The sequence below is a fragment of the Pelodiscus sinensis genome, chromosome 21 (assembly GCF_052426305.1).
Source record: "Pelodiscus sinensis isolate ZL-2025 chromosome 21, ASM5242630v1, whole genome shotgun sequence".
In the NCBI taxonomy this organism is placed as follows: domain Eukaryota; kingdom Metazoa; phylum Chordata; order Testudines; family Trionychidae; genus Pelodiscus; species Pelodiscus sinensis.
Window position 1 is genome coordinate 1,145,732 of NC_143072.1, and position 17,897 is coordinate 1,163,628.

The 17,897-nt window shown below is 40.3% G+C and overlaps 1 protein-coding gene across 6 annotated transcripts in view; it reads right to left on the reverse strand.

Moving 5' to 3' along the window:
* Positions 1-17,897, reverse strand: part of CUX1 (cut like homeobox 1) — a 398,058-nt gene that overhangs the window by 98,337 nt on the left and 281,824 nt on the right. For 3 of the 6 annotated variants that reach the window (XM_075904407.2, XM_075904405.2, XM_075904406.2), the window contains exons 15-20: positions 16,278-16,949; positions 15,180-15,245; positions 13,693-13,794; positions 10,053-10,879; positions 7,025-7,190; positions 5,684-5,740 (exon numbers count right to left, since the gene is read on the reverse strand). The exons of 1 other annotated variant lie outside the window; for it this stretch is intronic. In XM_075904407.2, coding sequence (XP_075760522.1) covers positions 5,684-5,740; positions 7,025-7,190; positions 10,053-10,879; positions 13,693-13,794; positions 15,180-15,245; positions 16,278-16,949 — 1,890 coding nt within the window. The remainder of the gene's footprint in view (positions 1-5,683; positions 5,741-7,024; positions 7,191-10,052; positions 10,880-13,692; positions 13,795-15,179; positions 15,246-16,277; positions 16,950-17,897) is intronic. 2 more of the 6 variants (XM_075904408.2, XM_089772231.1) reach the window with 1 other exon arrangement.

Sequence of the window (17,897 nt, forward strand, 5' to 3'; positions counted from 1 at the left end):
TTCAATATTTAAAATAAATTAAGATCAGCTTCAGGGTAGGGATGTAAGCAACTAGTAGAATGACTACTTGCTTCCTCTCCCAGCTGCTGCCTCTGTATCAGAGGGAGCAAGTGTGCGGGGAGCAGGAGCTGATGCTTGGGGGAGGTGGCTTAAAAGCTGGTTCCCCCCACAATCTCCACTGTGCAGGAGGGGAGGGGCAGGAGAGGCAGAGCTGCAGTCGTCCTGGAGCAAGCTGGGATTGCTCAGTCCCAGCTTGCATTGCCCCCATGAACTAACGCCACTGTGGCTCTTCACTTTAAATATAGTATGAGCCTGGCACGAAATTCCATTGACTACTCAATTGGTTAATTAACCGTTATTTAACATCCCTACATCAGGGTATGAGTGAGTTCTCTTTCCTCCACTTAAACAGGGAAAGAGTGTTGTCCCCTAGTTCCCACATTACATCTACAATGAATCTTTCATTATAGTATTGTGCTCGTAATTGTAGATTTTATAAATGCCAAGCACACTTTTATACCTGTAAGGCAGGGACCACAGCAAGGAAGGAACCATAATAAAAATGAGTGGAAAGGGTTTTGACAGGTGAAATTCTAGCATAACATGCAAAAAAAATGATCAATATCTGTATGATAAAAGCACCTCTCTCACTAAAGAGACCATGGAAAAGAATAGCAGGTAGTTTCAGTAAAATCAATTATTTATTAAACATTAACAATACACACATAGCACTACAGGTATGCATAACAAATTGGAATTAAAAGAGCAGTTCTAGAAGATTAAAAAAATGAAACTAATGTTCTAGCAATGCTGCCCATGTTACGCGAAGGCTAAGTCTACACTGCAGTGCTATTTTGGGATACTAGAGTAGCCCGAAACAGCTATTCCACATCTTCACAGGAAGCCCATTATTTCGAAATATAACGGGCTCGCCATTCTGACGTGTCCGTAAACCTCATTCCACGAGGAGTAAGGGATGTTTTAGAATAGTGGGTTATTTCAAAATTTGGCACTGTGTAGATAGTGCCATATGATGAAATAAGTTATTTTTAAATAAGATCAAAATAGGATATGCAATTTTGTATCTTATTTCGACCTACAGTGCAGAGCAGACTCACCCTAAATCAATTTTGATACCAACTTTGCATAGAATCTCAAAGTGCCAATAAAGTACATTCGACAGTGATTCTCTGTGCTTTATTGATACTACAAAAGTTACAAGGAAGATTTTCATCGTCCAAATTATCAGGGAAATGGGCCAAAATTCAATCAAACATATAACACTGACTATATCAGCTGTCCTCGTGAGGTGCCAGATGAAATCAACACAAGTGGGGCCAATTACTTTAGAGTAGCAACCTCTGTATGCAGAAGTGATGTGGAAACTTAACCCATTAGTCTATTAAAATTACATTTTAGAGTCAGCACAAGGGCTCATTAACCACACAGCTCTATGGAACTAGGTAAAAAATTCTATTCTGATCTGGCTCACACTGGTAAGAGACAGCAGTTATATTTTCATTAGACTTTTTAACCCAAAGTTTAAAACGAGTAAGTGAATTTAACATTTGTATAAGGAATTCCATTAGTCTTATGACTCAGCAATAGAAAAGATCAAATATTTCCCTTCTCTATCTGATGAATGTGACTTTATGTCCAGAAAGAATCATTTCAAACCATAAACAACTTAGTTAACCAAGAATGTGTGCACACATTCACAGGGCCATTATCTCTTGCTACAAGGAGTTATTTGCCTGTTTTACAGATAAAAATCCAAATCTGCAATGGTCTCAGGAGCAGAGCTACTGATGTCCATTTACATTATCACATGGTTCTACCAAAGTTCTCAGTAGACTGGTCTGAGACACTTTCTATGACACTTGTTGCTTCTGAAACTACAAAACCAAGATTAATGAGAAATGGGAGCAGAGTTTTTTCCACATCCAGGCTATCAAACTCTTTTCCTCAAGAGATTGGAATGACCATGAATCTCACTGCACCCAGAACGAAAGAGCAACACTTGTATCTTTGCCTAAGTTTTCCCACAACAGTAATTAAAAGAAGACCGAAAACAGTATCTAACAAACTCTCTGTTGCTATGTAATAGGGAGATCGAGCCAATCCATGATTAACTATTTATTATCACCTGTTATTGAAAGATGATGAACAGTGGTATAAATGGAGACAGACAGATCAGATATCTGGCTTTGTTGTTAGCGGTACTTGGATTACAGAATGACATCACATCTGGAATAAACTTTATCCTATACTCATCTTTGGATTTTTCTATACTTCTTTCCCCAGGGATGATAAAGAGTAATCACCCCTTATTACAAATGCTTTTATTCTGAAATGAAAGGTTTTCTGTAACATTTTAGTAGATCTTTGGTTTTTAAATCACTAGGTGATACACATTGTGATTTAAAAAACAAGCTACAACTAGCTCCCCATTTTATGCAGCTATAATCCTTTCTTCAAATCCCATGAGCATTTCTACTGCTAAGCAGCATGAACTTAGGAATGATGGATGATACCCACAACGGAAGACAAACAAAAGGGAAATTCAAAATCCCCTGAGATCACCTGCACCTGTATTGGCAAATGAAGATTTTCACATTAGGTCATAAGAAGACCCTAACAGAAATACATGTCATTTTGTATGCAAGTCTTATGTAGTATATGGATATTACATGACCTTCACAAAGGATAAATACAGAAATGAGTTAAAAATTCAGCATTCTTCGGAATATCAAATCAATCAATGAAATCGATACATGATATCGTGGTGTGTCTCCCCCCCCTTTTTTGTAATGGTTTACAGACACTCAGTGAAGAAAATACCCCTTCAAATCCAAAGAAAATGAATACAGGGGCTACATGCCTCTTTTGGCTACATACCTGTATGCCCACAACCATATGTACATATCCTAATAAATTTGGCAACTTTCTAATTTTAATCTAGCTTCGACCATCGAAAATGTGACTAAATAAGGTCCCAATTTATTTAAAAAATGTGATGCAGTTGGGTGACATTAATTCAGAATTTTTTTATGTGATTTGGTCCGTATTTTTAATGAGGTAGGCATCAACAAGATGCAAATTACCCAAAGGCAAAAGTAAAAAGATACATGAATAAAAATGTTAGAGAGAACATACTGGTTTTCTTTTTGACCACTGGAACAATAAGTACCACCATTTAAGTGTAAAATTCTGTAGAACTCGCGCAAAGATCTTCTGATTACAAGACTGATGTTTAAAGCTCAGACACACAAAATACCAAAATATAATCTGACGTTTTTCTGTATTAGCAGCTATTCTTACAAATACTTAAATGGAATATGCTAAGGAAAAATATGTGTGTATATCATATAGAGAAGTCCTGAATTTTTTTTAAAAGTTATATACTCCTTGATTTTTATTTTAGATATGTCTTGTCTTCATTTGTTTTGTTGAAAAACTCCTTGGAGGACAGTTTAATTGGAGTTTGAGCATTTACAGCCCTCAAATTGAGGGATGGGACATTGAATCTTTCAGAAACATAGCTCTTTTACCAACTGTTTGTTGGGCATTTGAATTAAAATATAGATGGTAACAAAAAAATTATCAAAATACCTGTCCCCTCTCATGCTTCAGTCTCTTGTTATCTGTGATTTCATAAATCTATTAGTTCTATCAAGTATTCAAGGGAAAACACAAAATGAACTTCTAGTTCTAAAAATAAATTTTTTTATTAATTTTCAAACTTTTTATCATAAAGAAGTGGACGCAATCCCATTTTTTCCTCATTTGCAGGTCACTTTTAAGGCAAGACTAATGAATGGTAATAATCAATAATATGCTCCATCAGATAATAAAAACTTTGCACATAGTAAAATATTATCTCATGGGCAGTAACTGGCAAACTAGGTGGGTATATGTAGCAATGGAGCAGAATCTCACATCTAAACTTCCCAAAGGAAATAACTGTTAGTTACCAGCTATCCCTCCTGGGAACTTATACACTGGGTCAGATTGGAATCCTGAAGGTCAGGCTTTGAACACTTCTTAATTATGGCTAGGGACTAGAAAAATTAACAATGAAATACAGCCTTTTCTCTCTCCCCCCCCCTCCATCCTACTATGACCAGTTAAATGTATTATTTATGATATTTTCTGTGTTTCCTTAAGTAGGTATATATATTTTTAAATTAGAATAGTGACTTCTGTTGGATGAATGCTAAGAAAAGTTGCTATTACATGCTTTCATGAGCAGCAGTCTAAAAATGCCTACGGAAATTTACATGTTCTTTAAATGCCTATATGTAAAGTTAACAATAGCTCTGTGATTGCAAAGAATGTTTCTACATTTATTCATGAAGATTTTATTTTCATGATTAGTTTTAATGCTGACATTTTGCCTATACTTTATTCATTCCATTTTCATCTAACTCCAACAGAAAATTTAGAGAATTTCTCAGTATGAGAAATACATTTTGTTTCACAGCCTAATACAGTACATCTCACTATAAGTGTCCCATGATAAGGAAAATGGTGGAAACCGCATTATTTAGGACATTTAACCAAAATGGGACAAGTTATCAGAAAAAAATGTACTATGTTGCAATTGCGAGGAGATGGGAAAGATGACCTAACATGATTCACCTGAAGAAATATGAAGAAATGGGTTGTGCCCATGAAAGCTCATGATACAAAACCATCTACGTGTTTTGTTAGTCTCTAAGGCAGTGTTTCCCAATTGGTGCTCCACAGAACCCTGGGGTTCCGCAATTCGAAAGCAAGGGTTCTGCGAAGAGCCAGCACTTCCCCGGCCCCTCTTAAAGAGACAGAGCCACAGTGGGTTTTTTTTTGCTTGACGAAACGCAGCAGCAGGGCCCTAGGGTTCTGTGGCCAGATAAAATAGGGAAACACTGCTCTAAGGTGCTGCAGGACTATTCATCTTTTTAAAAGTTTTTTCATGACCTTTCTATTTTCAACTGCTGTAATTTTTTTCATTTATAGCACCTGATCATCTTGCAACCACAGAGCACAAATATTTCTCTAGTCTGGAATACAACATAAATGGCTAACATCAGTTAACTGTAGCACTGGTTAAATAACATGCGTGGGTAGAGTTTGGCATCTAACAGCAGGAACACAGCTGTTCTATACTTGGGTTCCCTAGTCTAGTGGTCATCCTCATAAAACTCTTTAAGCAATTTACTTGCATTTTTTCCACACATTTCTGTTGTGTTTTAGTAAAGGGGTGGGAGGAGGAGCAGCATATTTAGCAAACTTCCTGAACTTTAAATGAGAAAAGCTGATTTAGAACCACAAAGGGGGGAGGGGAGGTGAAAAAATGTAACAAAATACAACTGTTGGGGTACGTAGATCACTTTACAAATGAAACACTTTTGTTTTACGGCCACTTCATATGTCAAATTGATAAACCATGGTTAAAAAAAGATAATGCGTGATTTCAGATCACAGTTTTCCAGACTAATATATTCTGTTAAATGTCTGCATTTTCAAGATCTGCCATAGCAACTCAGAGGGAGTGAGGAATTAACTGTCAGTAAAAAGACCCCTGAAGGTGCTCTTGCATGCTATAACAAAACATAAGAAGCCTTTAGGCATCAACACAGCATAAACAGAATAAAATGTAGTGAATTACTTTATAGCAAATCATTAGGAACCAGTTGATTACCTGAGCTTGCACATCCCTGCTGTAGGGAATCCTGTAGTGATGTCACCGAGTGGAGGACTAAGTAAGAGAGAAGATTAAAATGAGGGAACTATAAAGGAAACTCCCAATCCCCCAAATCAGCCAGTGACTCCAATTCTAAACAAACTGTCAAACACTAATTGTAGTGACAACAAAGTGGGGGCAAAAGGTTTATTGGTATTACTAAAAATAATCATTTGATTCCTGGTACTTCTAAATAGCACAATAAACAATGGTGAAAACAGAACTACAACCATCATTTCCCTCTTTAAAACTACATTTTTTTTAATCTGGTTAAATTAATCAAAATTTTTCATAGAAATATCCTCCCTAATAAATAAATCCTATGAAAATGTGACTGAATTTAACATTCACATTTTTCTAGACCTTTATCCAAAGTTCCTTGATTTACATGCTGTATTTATCAGGGATGTTAAAAATGCATTTATTTGTGTAAACATGCACCTGCTAGGGTTGCCAGGTGTCCGGTATTGACCCGGACAGTCTGGTATTTGTGGCCTCTGGCAACCCTAGTACCTGCTGAAATTTTGTACAGCCGGCTCCCTGTGCACACCAGCTCCCACCTTGGATTCAGAAGCAGCCCAAGCTCATCCGTTAACTGTGCTTGGATACATGCCTAGTACAGTAAACTTCTGATAATCCAGCACCTTTAGGAACCAGGGGGTGCTGTATTATCAGATATGCCAGACTATTGGAAGGGGGGCCTATGAGGGGTCTGGGGTAGGGGCGGTGCTGCGGGACCAAACCAGCAGCACCCCAGCTGCTCTGCCCCAGGCTTCCCCGAGTCAGCTGCTGGTCAGTTTCAGCAGCGGCTGACTTGGGGATGCCCGGGGCAGAGCAGCTGGGGTGCCGGGTTGGTCCCGTAGCACTGCCTCTCCCAGCACCCCAGCTGCTCTGCCCCAGGCATCCCCAAGTCAGCCGCTGCTGAAACTGACCAGCGGCTGACTCGGGGAAGCCCGGGGCAGAGCAGTTCCAATTTTCTGGCTGCCTGGAGCACTTCCGGGTTCCAGGTGGTGCCGGACTATCAGGAGTGCCGGACCACTGGATGCCTGACAACTGGAGTTTTACTGTATGTATGCATAAATACCACCATCTTAACTGGCCTCCTGCTTATAAATTAAGCAGAAACTAATGCTTCTGTGTAACACCTCAGTGAGTCCCTTAACACCAGGTTGTGAAGCTGAGGTGCGCAATTCTACTTACTCAAATGGCAGCGCGAACGTAAGAAAAAGCTATGGCTTACTGCAGTTTAAAAATAATTCCTCTCCTTCAGTGCAAACAACATAGTGGAATTTTAATTACCTTGTCCTTGCTGCTGCCCTTGTGCCGGCAGGACACACTGTCCCAGCTCGCCATTCAGCCAGAGCTGCATGCGAATAAATGGTTCTCGGCCTTTTTGTGTCAATTTACTCCATGGCTTTGGCCTGGAGAGCATGTCACTGACACTCCCTTGGGAAAGGCCCAGCACCTAAAGAGAAGCAACCAATAATGGCATATTAGCACATTTGGTTTGGGGGTGGGTAACTTTTGTGATATACTTTCTACTAGCACATTGTACATGGCATGTGATTTCTAATCATTAACCAGAAAGCACATGGGTAGCCTTATATTACAGAGACATATTTCATAAGTAAATGGTAATCTTGTGTGTGTGTAAATATTGAGTTCAGGAGAATGTGCTCTTGCAGGGAAAACAAACACCTTCAAGAGCTCAGAGAGCTGTGTAATACACTGTATGATGTAACCTCATCAGTTCTAACAGGAGAATCAGAGATCTGGTCCTTGCAGGTAAATAAAAATAGGAAATTATTTTCATGCATTTTGTTTTAAAATAAACACTAACAAATTTCAAATGTGCCCTTCAACCATGCTAACCATTTAGAAACTTTAACAGCACGGTTGTATACAAATTAGCTCATCTGTAACTATGAACTGCAATTCTACACAATAGTATTCACCTCCTCTCAAACTATTATACTGCCACCAATTAAAACTACAGGAGGAATGTAGATGGGTAGATTGTAATTAGCTGACCTGGAATTCAACCAGGAGGGACACTTAGGTTTTCAAATCCACTGTTTTACAAAAGCTGCCATGGACTAGCTAATGACCCCACGTAGTCAAACTCTTAGTTTTACGTCTTATTTGAAGCATGGTACCTATACTAGCATAATGTCCCTCATACCCTTCTGGGACACTGATTCAATACCAAATCAGAAGGAATAATGCTACTTGGTGAATCACCAATTCCACTTCCTATAGCTTTAGAGTCTGATGTTCACTGGTTGTCTTCCATCCAAGTAATCGCCTAACCTGACCCTACTTAGCTGAGAGATCTGTGACCATCTGAACTCAGTGTAGTACTTTTGGGGCTGCCGGGCGCCATGGGGCAGGGCTGTGCACGTGCCACGCACCCGGGGCCGGCACAGCACATGCACAGCACGCCTGGGGCAGGGGCCGTGCACGCGCTGCACGACCGGGGACAGGGGCTGCCCATGCGCCACGCACTTGGGGCTGGGGTCACCCATGCGCCGCGTGCCCATGGCAGGACTGGCCCTGATCACTCGGCAGGCGCACATAAATGCCCCGGCGGGCGCCATGGCGCCCGCGGGCACCGCGTTGGGGACCACTGGTGTAGTAGCTTCCAAATTATATAAACAATGTGTGTACCCAGGCTCGCTTAAAAACAACGTACTAATAGTAACTAGAAGGCTGGACACTTATGGGATGGGCAATGAGTATTCTTAATTAAAAATATAAGACAGGAGAGAAGAAAGATTTCCAAATCTCCTTATATTACTTTTAAATATTAAACAAGAGATTTCACGTTTCCATAGTTTCTCAACATTCATTTAAAAAAGGTGTTAGATTTACTGATCTGTGACAAGAATATTACTCAAGCATTCCATGAGTTCACTTTAGCACTGTGGTCCCCAAACTTTTCGGGGTTACCCCAACAACCCTCCCCACTTTCTCCAGGAGCTAGAGCCAGGGCTCCTGAGGGCGGGAGGAGAGGAGAGCATCTGGGGCCAGGAACAGAACCATGGCCAGGGCAAAGGCTGTGGCCATGGGTCTAGGCTGGGGGGTAGCATCAGGAGCAAGGACCAGAGTGGGGTTGGGTGGCACTTCCTCCCTGACAGTTGCAGAGGCTGATCTGGGCCCTGCACTCCCCACATGTTCCTCTGTGTCTCTCTTAATGGGGGTGTGTGCCACAGTTTGGGAACCATTGCTTTAGTGGATATTAAAAATATAACATCTCAATCTACGTTCCAGTTAGGGATGTAAGTGACCAGACAAATAATCAATGAAGCAATAGTCAACTAATCGCTCCCCCCCACCCTTGCTGCCTCTATCAGAGAGACGCAGTGAGTGGGGGAGCAGGAGCTGGTGCTGGGAGAAGCTGGCTTAAAAGCCAGTTCCCCCCAGCATCGTCTCCGCAGCGGGCAGGGGGACCAGGTGCAAAACGGGAATCAGCTGATTCCTGGCTCATGCCCAGTCCTGGATGCTATGCCTCTGCCTTTTACATTTAAAAGACCTGGGAGCTAACCCCGCTACATCTCACCCACGTATTGATATTCGATGGAAATTCCATCAACTAGTTGATTAAACTAAATTTAACATCCCTAGTTCCAACTTCAAATGAATATAGCTGAGGATGTAACAGATATGGCAAACACATGCATATTGTAGGTGTCCATTTGTTTTAAATGAATAGCTGTGTTCTGCTTCATGAGGCTAGGCTGTGACGGTATCTCCAGGAATTAAAAACAGAGAGTGATAATAATACAAATTAGGCAGACTGCAAGTCTTTTCCCTCCCTCATCCCTACTCAGGTAGGGAAAGCCTCTCGGGGAAGCTTGCACATAATAGTTCAAACCAGATTCCCAGCAGAGACCAACAGACAAAAAAAGGACTTTTGGATAAGTAGCCCAAGTTTAAACTGACTCAGACCTTCTTTCTGATCCAGCAAATGGATTCAGAAACTGCTAAGTGGTCACTCTTGATGGACCATAGAGAAGAAATACACGTGCAGCTGCCCGGAACTGAGAGATGAAGAAAACAGCTTTGTGTTCTTCTAAGAAGATGCTGAAGAAATGTTTTGTATTGAAGTTAGAAGAGCTTGTAATTTCATAAAGTCACAAGACTCAGACTTTTCACTTGTGAATATATTCTGTAACTACTGAAGGAAAAAACATTGTGCCTTTATGTGTGTCAGGTTCCTATCCCCATGTGTGGAGAATGTAATAAGTAAACTCACTCCAGAACAACAGAAGACTATAGCGCTACATGTTTAAAATGCTAGTGTAATGAAAAATAATCAGTTCCTTACCTTTTCCCCAAAGATCCTTTGGCAGATGCCGTTCTTTGCTAGCTTTTCTTTGACCTGACGAGTCAGCTCTATTGTATCCACTTCCTGGTACATGTAAATCTCATACTGCTCAGGTGTCAATGGAGGAACTGAGGGTTTGGATGGCTTTGCAATAGGTACAATAGGAGAGGAAGGAAGGGGACTATTTTGTGGTGTCTCACTGCGGCTTGCTCCCGTCATGCTCAATTCAGAGCTCTGGGAGTATGGCGATTCAGCATTGGGCCACTCCTTCCAATATTCTGAAGAGGATGGTCCTTGGAGCTGACTACGATCGGGCCTTGTCTGATTGCTGATCTTTTCTTTTCCGCTGCTGGCTTCGTCAATCTTTGCATCTTCAGGGACAGTGGTATTTCTTCTGTCATGCTGTACAGTGTTCCACCAATGGTCCTTCCACACACCACCACGCCCCAATTCATTCTTAACGTGCCTCAGCACACCTTGTGCAGAATCAGCGATTCCATGGAGCTCTAAAATTGGTGTGTCTTGGTGCTCCTTTTTTAGCCCAGAGAGGTTCTGTAACGTAGCTACATTAGAATCCCCGACCGATGAATGTTTCTTCAGCGACAAGGCCAAAGGAGAATAACTGGAAACCGAAGACATTGCCGGTGTCGTTATTAGTTTTGGGGACAAGATGGAAATGTCAGCTTGAGACAAAGGTGTTGCTTTTAAGGCAGGTTCCAGGGCAGCCTGCTGTGCTTCCATTTCACGCCGGGCTTGTTGCAGAATGGATCGAATGGCCTCATCAGAATTGCCACTGCTAGATGCAGAAGTTGGCTGAGCCGGCTCAGCTGTGAAAACAAACCAAAGATTATTATATAGAATATACACATTCTTCTAACATCAGTGTCACTGTGTTTCCTAACAAGCCTGTGTGAGAGTAGATGGCCCGCAGTACATTTCTATGTACATAACATTTGGCTTTCTCTAATCCAATGAGAATATTTGAAATGAGGCACTGGAAAATATTTGCAGTCACATATGCACACACAGACATCCAAGCCACATATGAACAACTGATGTATACACATAAATACATTTGCAAATACAGAATTTTGAAAAACTGGCCCTATTTTGCCCCTCCCCATATATATCTCAAAAACGACATTACATTTCATGATCCCAGATACAGTTACTTAAGCATTTGGTTCTCTGCCTCCCCCAAGTGACTCATGCGCTAACAAAATCCAAGTCACCTGGCTGCACTGCCAGTGTAACATTAAAACATAAATAATCTATCAGGGTTAATCCCACTACCCGAATCAGACTTGGGAACTGAAAAACTCAAGGACTTTTTCAAAGAACTTTTTTCCTTTCTTTCCCTTATTACTCAGCTTTCTCTCTCTCGCTTTCTCTCTCTCTGGCTATTTGCTCCAAACCACTGAACGAAACATCACTAAGAAGAACACAATTATTCAACAGTTTTTAAAAAATAAGCGTAATGTTCACTTATAGTGGTCTGCATTGCCAAGCAGAAGCCTTAGAGAGAATTCTTGATCTCCACTTTGTAGGGAGCTAATGGGCATCGAAGAAGAGACAGTCCAATTTAAGGATGTTAAGAGGTGGGTAACTGGGTAATCGTGTAGTAGATACAAGGGGAAGGTGCTAAGAAGGAGCTGAAGGCAGCCCAGTTCCTACTACATTTAAACTGCAGAGCTGCAGCAGAGGTAGCTCCTGGATTCAGCACGAGCCAGGACTGAGCCGGGCTTGCTCAGTTCCAGACTCACGCCTGGTCCAGCAGCCCCTCTCTGCCGGGGTTCTCAGCTCCCTGCTGGGTCCCTCCATGGACAGGAGCTGCTGCAGAGCAGCTTCCGTTCACGGAGGCTGGGGCTGCTGCTGGGCTCCCTGTGGACAGGGGCTGCTGACAGAGCAGCCTCCCCTGGTCGCCCAGCACTGCTGCAGCAGCACAGTGGAGAGGGGAAAATGGTATTGCAGAGATGGTGCTGGGGGGAAACTGGCTTTTAAGGTGGCTCCCCCCCCAGCACCAGCTCCTGCTCTCCCCCTCCCCGCTTTGCTGCCTCTGAAAGAGTGGCAGCACAGGGTGGGGGGGGAATGTGAGTAGTTGACTCGACTACCCGATAATCCTAGGCTCATCGGGTAGTTGACTAATCAACTACACTTTTACATTGCTAGTCCAACTGAAAGGTTTGGGTGTTGAATAAGGGCTATGGCCTTCTTCGGCCAATGTGGCCTTCTTCGGCAGAGGATGGAATTTCAAGAGAGTCCAAATCTTCTCTTTCCCTTGGCCAGGAGATTTGGCGAGTGGCCTGCATTCAGATTTATAGCCATCTCTACTGAGGCCTCAACTGAAGATCAATTTCAAGGCCTAAAAATCCCATTATGGAAGTGGGACAATGTGAAGCACATGATGTGACAAGAGAGCTATGTGCTTCAAGAAGTGGCCACAAATTAAAATAAATAAAATTAATATAATTATGTACCTTATCCTATAATAATATTGTGTGTCATCTATGTAGGTTTTCATTCTGCCACCATCTTTCCCTTCTGATTCTTACCCCACAAAATAAATCAGAAATAAAGATACAGGGAAAAAAATAACTAGGATGCCTTTTCTGCTTTATCTAACTATTTCTCTCATTGAAAGTTATAATCTTAATTAATTAATGTCTGCAAAGAGCTTTGAGATCCTCATATGAAGTGTGCTGTAGCAGAAAATTAGTAATTAACACTTTAAATAATTGTAGCTATTACTCATTTAGACATCGAATATCTTTTTCTATTTATTAAAAACATCTTTAATTAATCCTGTGGACACTTTTTGCCGTGTGATTCATTTTAACTAGGAAGCTGAATCCAAAGTAATAAACTAACATTTATTTCTAAAAACAAACTTTAATGCAAAGCACTTTCTAGGGCAGTGCCAGTCCCAAAAGTGGATACACAGGATTGGAGGATTAGTTCAGCAGTTCTGACAGCTGTTAAACACATGGAAAATCGCACAGTGGAAAGAGAACCTAACAGGTGCATTTGAAAATGGAAAGCAAATATGCTCCAATTAACAATTTACAGCCCCATATAAAGTGCAGTAAAAGTCAGATCCAGGTAATGATTGTTATAATCCCAATTCATGAAAAAAACAATACAGTAAGAACATTTTAGTTAAGGACTAGCTCATGAATAGGCATGCAGGGGAGCAGGATGGAGCAAATCACCAACTGTAGTAGGTTGTCTTATGTCTGGGCAGATGTGGGGAAGAGAGAGTAGGATAGCGAGGCCAGTATTCCCCCTCCAATGAGCAAGCAGGTAGAAATGGTTCTCCCAGCATGCCAGAAGATGTGGGTCAGTGCAAGGGAGAAAGTACAGGGTGCAACAGTAAAGAGTGTCACAATTTAGTTTCCCCCAGCATCAATGCAGGAACAGGAGAGGAACTGTGACTTTTTCTAAAAAGGTTCTGCCTAGAACTAAGTATAAACAGTGAAAATCAATATATTTTAAATACATAAACCACTCCTCACTCCAAAGAATCAGCTCTGCAAAAACTTGTTCAAATTTTAAGAACATAATTAACCAACCAGTAAGCTCATGATAATTGTTTTAATTAAATTCTGAAGGAAAAGGAACAAGAGACAAAGTGAGTCTGTACCTGTTTTCTGTACTTGCAGCTCCCTTTTGGCTTGTTCTAGAATGGATTTGATGGCTTCATCAGAGCCAGTCTCTGTGGTTCGGATTCTTGTGGTGATGTTACCTGAAGAGAAAAAGGAAACTAATACTATTAAGCAATCATGACTGTAACACGTGTAATTCAACCCGACAACAGTTTGCAGAAGTGCTTGTAAGCATTCACTGGGAGGATTTTAAGATTTATTGACCTTTACTAGTACTGGAAATGCTTTCTTTTCCAGATCTTCCCTGCTTGAAAATATACCATTCAGCAGCAGCAGCTACAGGATAACTTTAAAATATAAACTGCAGGAGAATCAGCAGGCCATGTACTCAGTATCAACTGCAACACAAATAGTACCATCCAGCAGGAATTACAAAAAAATAAAAAATAAAATAAATCTTTTGACTATTCTTCTTTCGGGGGGCTAAAAATGTGATGGCATGAACAATTTATAAAAAGATCACATTAGCTGTTTTGACTCTATATGATATCTGAATACACTGTACATTTTATTTCTATTTGTAATCTAAAATGAAGAACATTAGGTACAAGACAGCAATATTCCAGTTTATTTTACCTCTCCAGGATGTCAAAACAATAGGAGAAATAAATTTTTAAGTGTTGCAACAATATGAGACTTAATTCTCATTTTTAAAACAAGGAAAGAAAGATAGAAAACTCCTAATGGTCTTGAAGATTACTTCAGTTTAAAGCATTTTTCATCACATAGTAATGCTCTAGAAGTGTTCTATGAATAATCACTAATATGGGCGATATAATTTTTCACCAGAAACAAAACAATTGTTTTAGGGTCATGTTTTTTTTTTCTTTTTCCCGTTTTCATTTTTTTGTTTTGCCCTCTTGCTAAATGTAAAATTCTACCATTGGTCTGTTACAAGACAAACAAGATTATACTTAAACAGCAACTTCTACTTTTTCAAATGAGTAGTTAAGTGCTCTGATTTTCAATTACAACTTTTATCCAAGCTTTTTCATATATTATGGTAAGATAAGTTCCACGTTATTTTAACAGCATCTTATATTGAATTTGTCAACATGTACTTACTTAGGATAGTACCCCTAGTAGAGACGGTATACTTTTTACCTATTTGTGAAGGAATTGCTTCATGGATGGTAACTTTCTTGCTTGGAAGCCACAATCAAGACAAACTAAATAAGTTTTCATTATTTGAAGTGCCACTTCTAACACTTATCTCTTTTTATATATAGACATATTTGTTGGGGTATGGAGGAGCCGTCTAGAACAGGCCAAGTTAGTATGGTAGTGGTGGAATTAGAAAAAGTAAAGTGTTCTTCTAACCCATGGTTTGTTTTATACTTACTGTCTGTTTTTCCATCAGATTCCAGGCCAGAATCAAACTGCACAGTTTTAAGGAAACACACATCTAAAGCACACTCCATTTCTAGATGTTAACTGCAAAGAAAAACACCTGCCTGTGACGTACCTTCAGACCCATTTCTTCGTTTCGGTACTTCCTGAAATAGTCTGTTCAGGTTCTGGCCTGGATTCTCTGTTGAAAAACAAGTTTGGTAAGAACAAAACAATCAGGGGATGGTTGTGTTCACATCATGGGCTGTGTGACATGAAAAGACAGCTGCCTGTCACTAAATACAAGGGGTTCAAGGCTTCTCTTAAACCCTTTGAATCTTTGAGCATTAGAGGAGCAGAATACTTTGGAAGATGTGAGGCTGACAGATTTGTTAATTAATATTACATCTATATACAGAAAAGAGGGGTTAGATAGATATAAAGATGGATAGATATACCTCCCAATTGTAATTATCAAAAGGAAGAACAAGTTATAAATGTAAAGATGTTCATTTTCATTTAAACTGCTATGAAAATGCTGCCTATTCTTTCAACTATTTCTAGGGTTTTAACAGCTCTCTCCATTTTTCTTAAATGCAAGCTTTAGTGTTTGTTTAAAACTAAATCACACTGACGTGAAAGTGAATGGTACTTATTAAAATCATCTATATAAATAAGTAAAGCTGCTTTTAATATGTTTGTTATACTAATCTTATTCATCACCCATATAACTATTTTAATACACCTAGGAAAAATTGCCACCAGAAGTGTTAAGGGCACAATAAACACACATTCTCAGCAAACAATCCCCACTATAATTTTGCCTGTACATGTAGTGGGCGGACGTTCTTGAGAGCTACTTTTCACTCAATGTTTCATTCTGATATAGGACTTACTCTCAATTACGACAAGCTTTAATATACGAGCTCTTCATTCTTTCCCACCAAAAATAAAACAAAAACCAACAATAACCCAGGCCAGTGTATAAGGAAAATCGCTGCTTCTCAGTGTCAAATATTACTATATTGTATAACTGCTGGAAAACAATGTAGTCAGATAATTAAATTTAGAAAAGTTATGTTTTGTAAAGAATACGTTCCTGCAGTGTAGCTCTGTAAAGGCGTAAGGCGAAAAACAATTCTGTTGCGTAAATGACCTAGGAGGAGAAAACCTTTTATGATTTGCATCTCTCTAGCTTACAAGACCAAAGTTTAAATCAGTAAACAGAACTTACCTCTTTGTCTACCCTGGATGCTGCGTAGCGCCAGGATATTCTGCTCATCTGAGAGGAATTGCTTCATCTTGTGAAATGGCTCCTTGCCTCTTACAGTCAGTTTATTCCATGGCTTTGGCCGTGCTAGAATCTCACTCACAGACCCTTGTGACAGTCCCAAGACATAATGTCCAAATATCCGCTGTCCAATATTGTGCTTGATCAATTGCTCTTTCACCTGACGTGCAATTTCTGCTGTGTCTATCTCCTCGCCTTCAGAGATGCTCCCAGCGCTTTCTGACTGGCTGGGAGATGGGGCCATGCCATTAACATCTGGACTTTGTTGTAATGGACTTTGGGAAGATATGGAATTTGTGCTGTAAGGACCTGTTGAAAAAATCATGCTTGTGCTTCCTGCTTCCTGCATTGCCTTGGAGTAGAAGGACTGCATTAGCTGTCGCTGGAGGAGAGAGTTTAGTGCAAATTTTCCTGTGGAGGCCAGGGGTAAGCTGGGGCTTGCCAGGGATGAGCTGAAAAAGTCTTGACTTAAACCCGTTGGTGAGAACTGGTGTGTACCATTAGTATTGGAAGCCTGCTCCCCTGTGTTGCGGAGCAACTGAGAAGAAGGGGAGGCCGGCAAGGTTGCAGGACGCTGACTCTCAGGCTGGTCTTTCCCTTTTCTCCTGGCTGACCCTACAAGGAAGGTCAAACAATGCATTATGGGGGATTAAAAAGGGAAAAACCAAGATAAAATGCAAAGTTTGCCCCACAGAAGGGAAAAAGTGCAGTTTTTACAAGGGCCAATGAGGTGGTGGTTGGTTGGTTTTTTTTTTTTTAATTAATTTAAATTTATAATATGCCAAACAAGGCCCCCAAACAAACAACATGCATTTCATGTTTGCACCTTTCTTGTATGTTGCAGCCTGGAGAATCCCCCTTACAAACTCTAAATCTAAAACAATTACATGAAGTGCAGTTATACAATTAAAATAAAGTCAGTTACAAACAGCAAGTTTCTTCAGCATCTCTTATTCAAGACATTACTCAATAGATTTGGCTGAACCTCATGCAGCAAACATTTACATTTTGGAACAAATCCATTTAATTAAAGACATCACATGTAAGTGGATGCAACAAGATTACTCAGTTAAAGTCATATACATTTCAGAATGTAGAAAACCCCAGTGCCAGTGGCAACTTTTTAACCCTTTACCAGCAGCTAAAAACAGAAGCATCTGGAAATGCCACAACTCCACCATTTAAAAAATTGGACAGAACGTGTAATATGCCTACAATATGAAAGCTAATAAAGACACACCTTTCTCAGTATTTGTTTTTTTAACTATCAGCTAATGAAAATATCTAAGAATATAAGACAGGAAGATGATTGTGTTCTATATGCAAACCCTTTGCTTCACGTTTGTGTGTGTTGGGGGGCCAGTGGGGTGGGGTCAGAGCTTTGCACACTACTGCTGAATTTATTACCTAAACCACAAACAACCTGAATGCTACCATTTGGCACATTCTACAATGCCTCTCTTTTCTAAACTTCAGAGCATCTCTCAGGTCTCCAAGTCTTATTCTATTATCCAGCCTATAAAATGGCAAAAATCAAACATTATTCAAGATCCTTCTTATCCA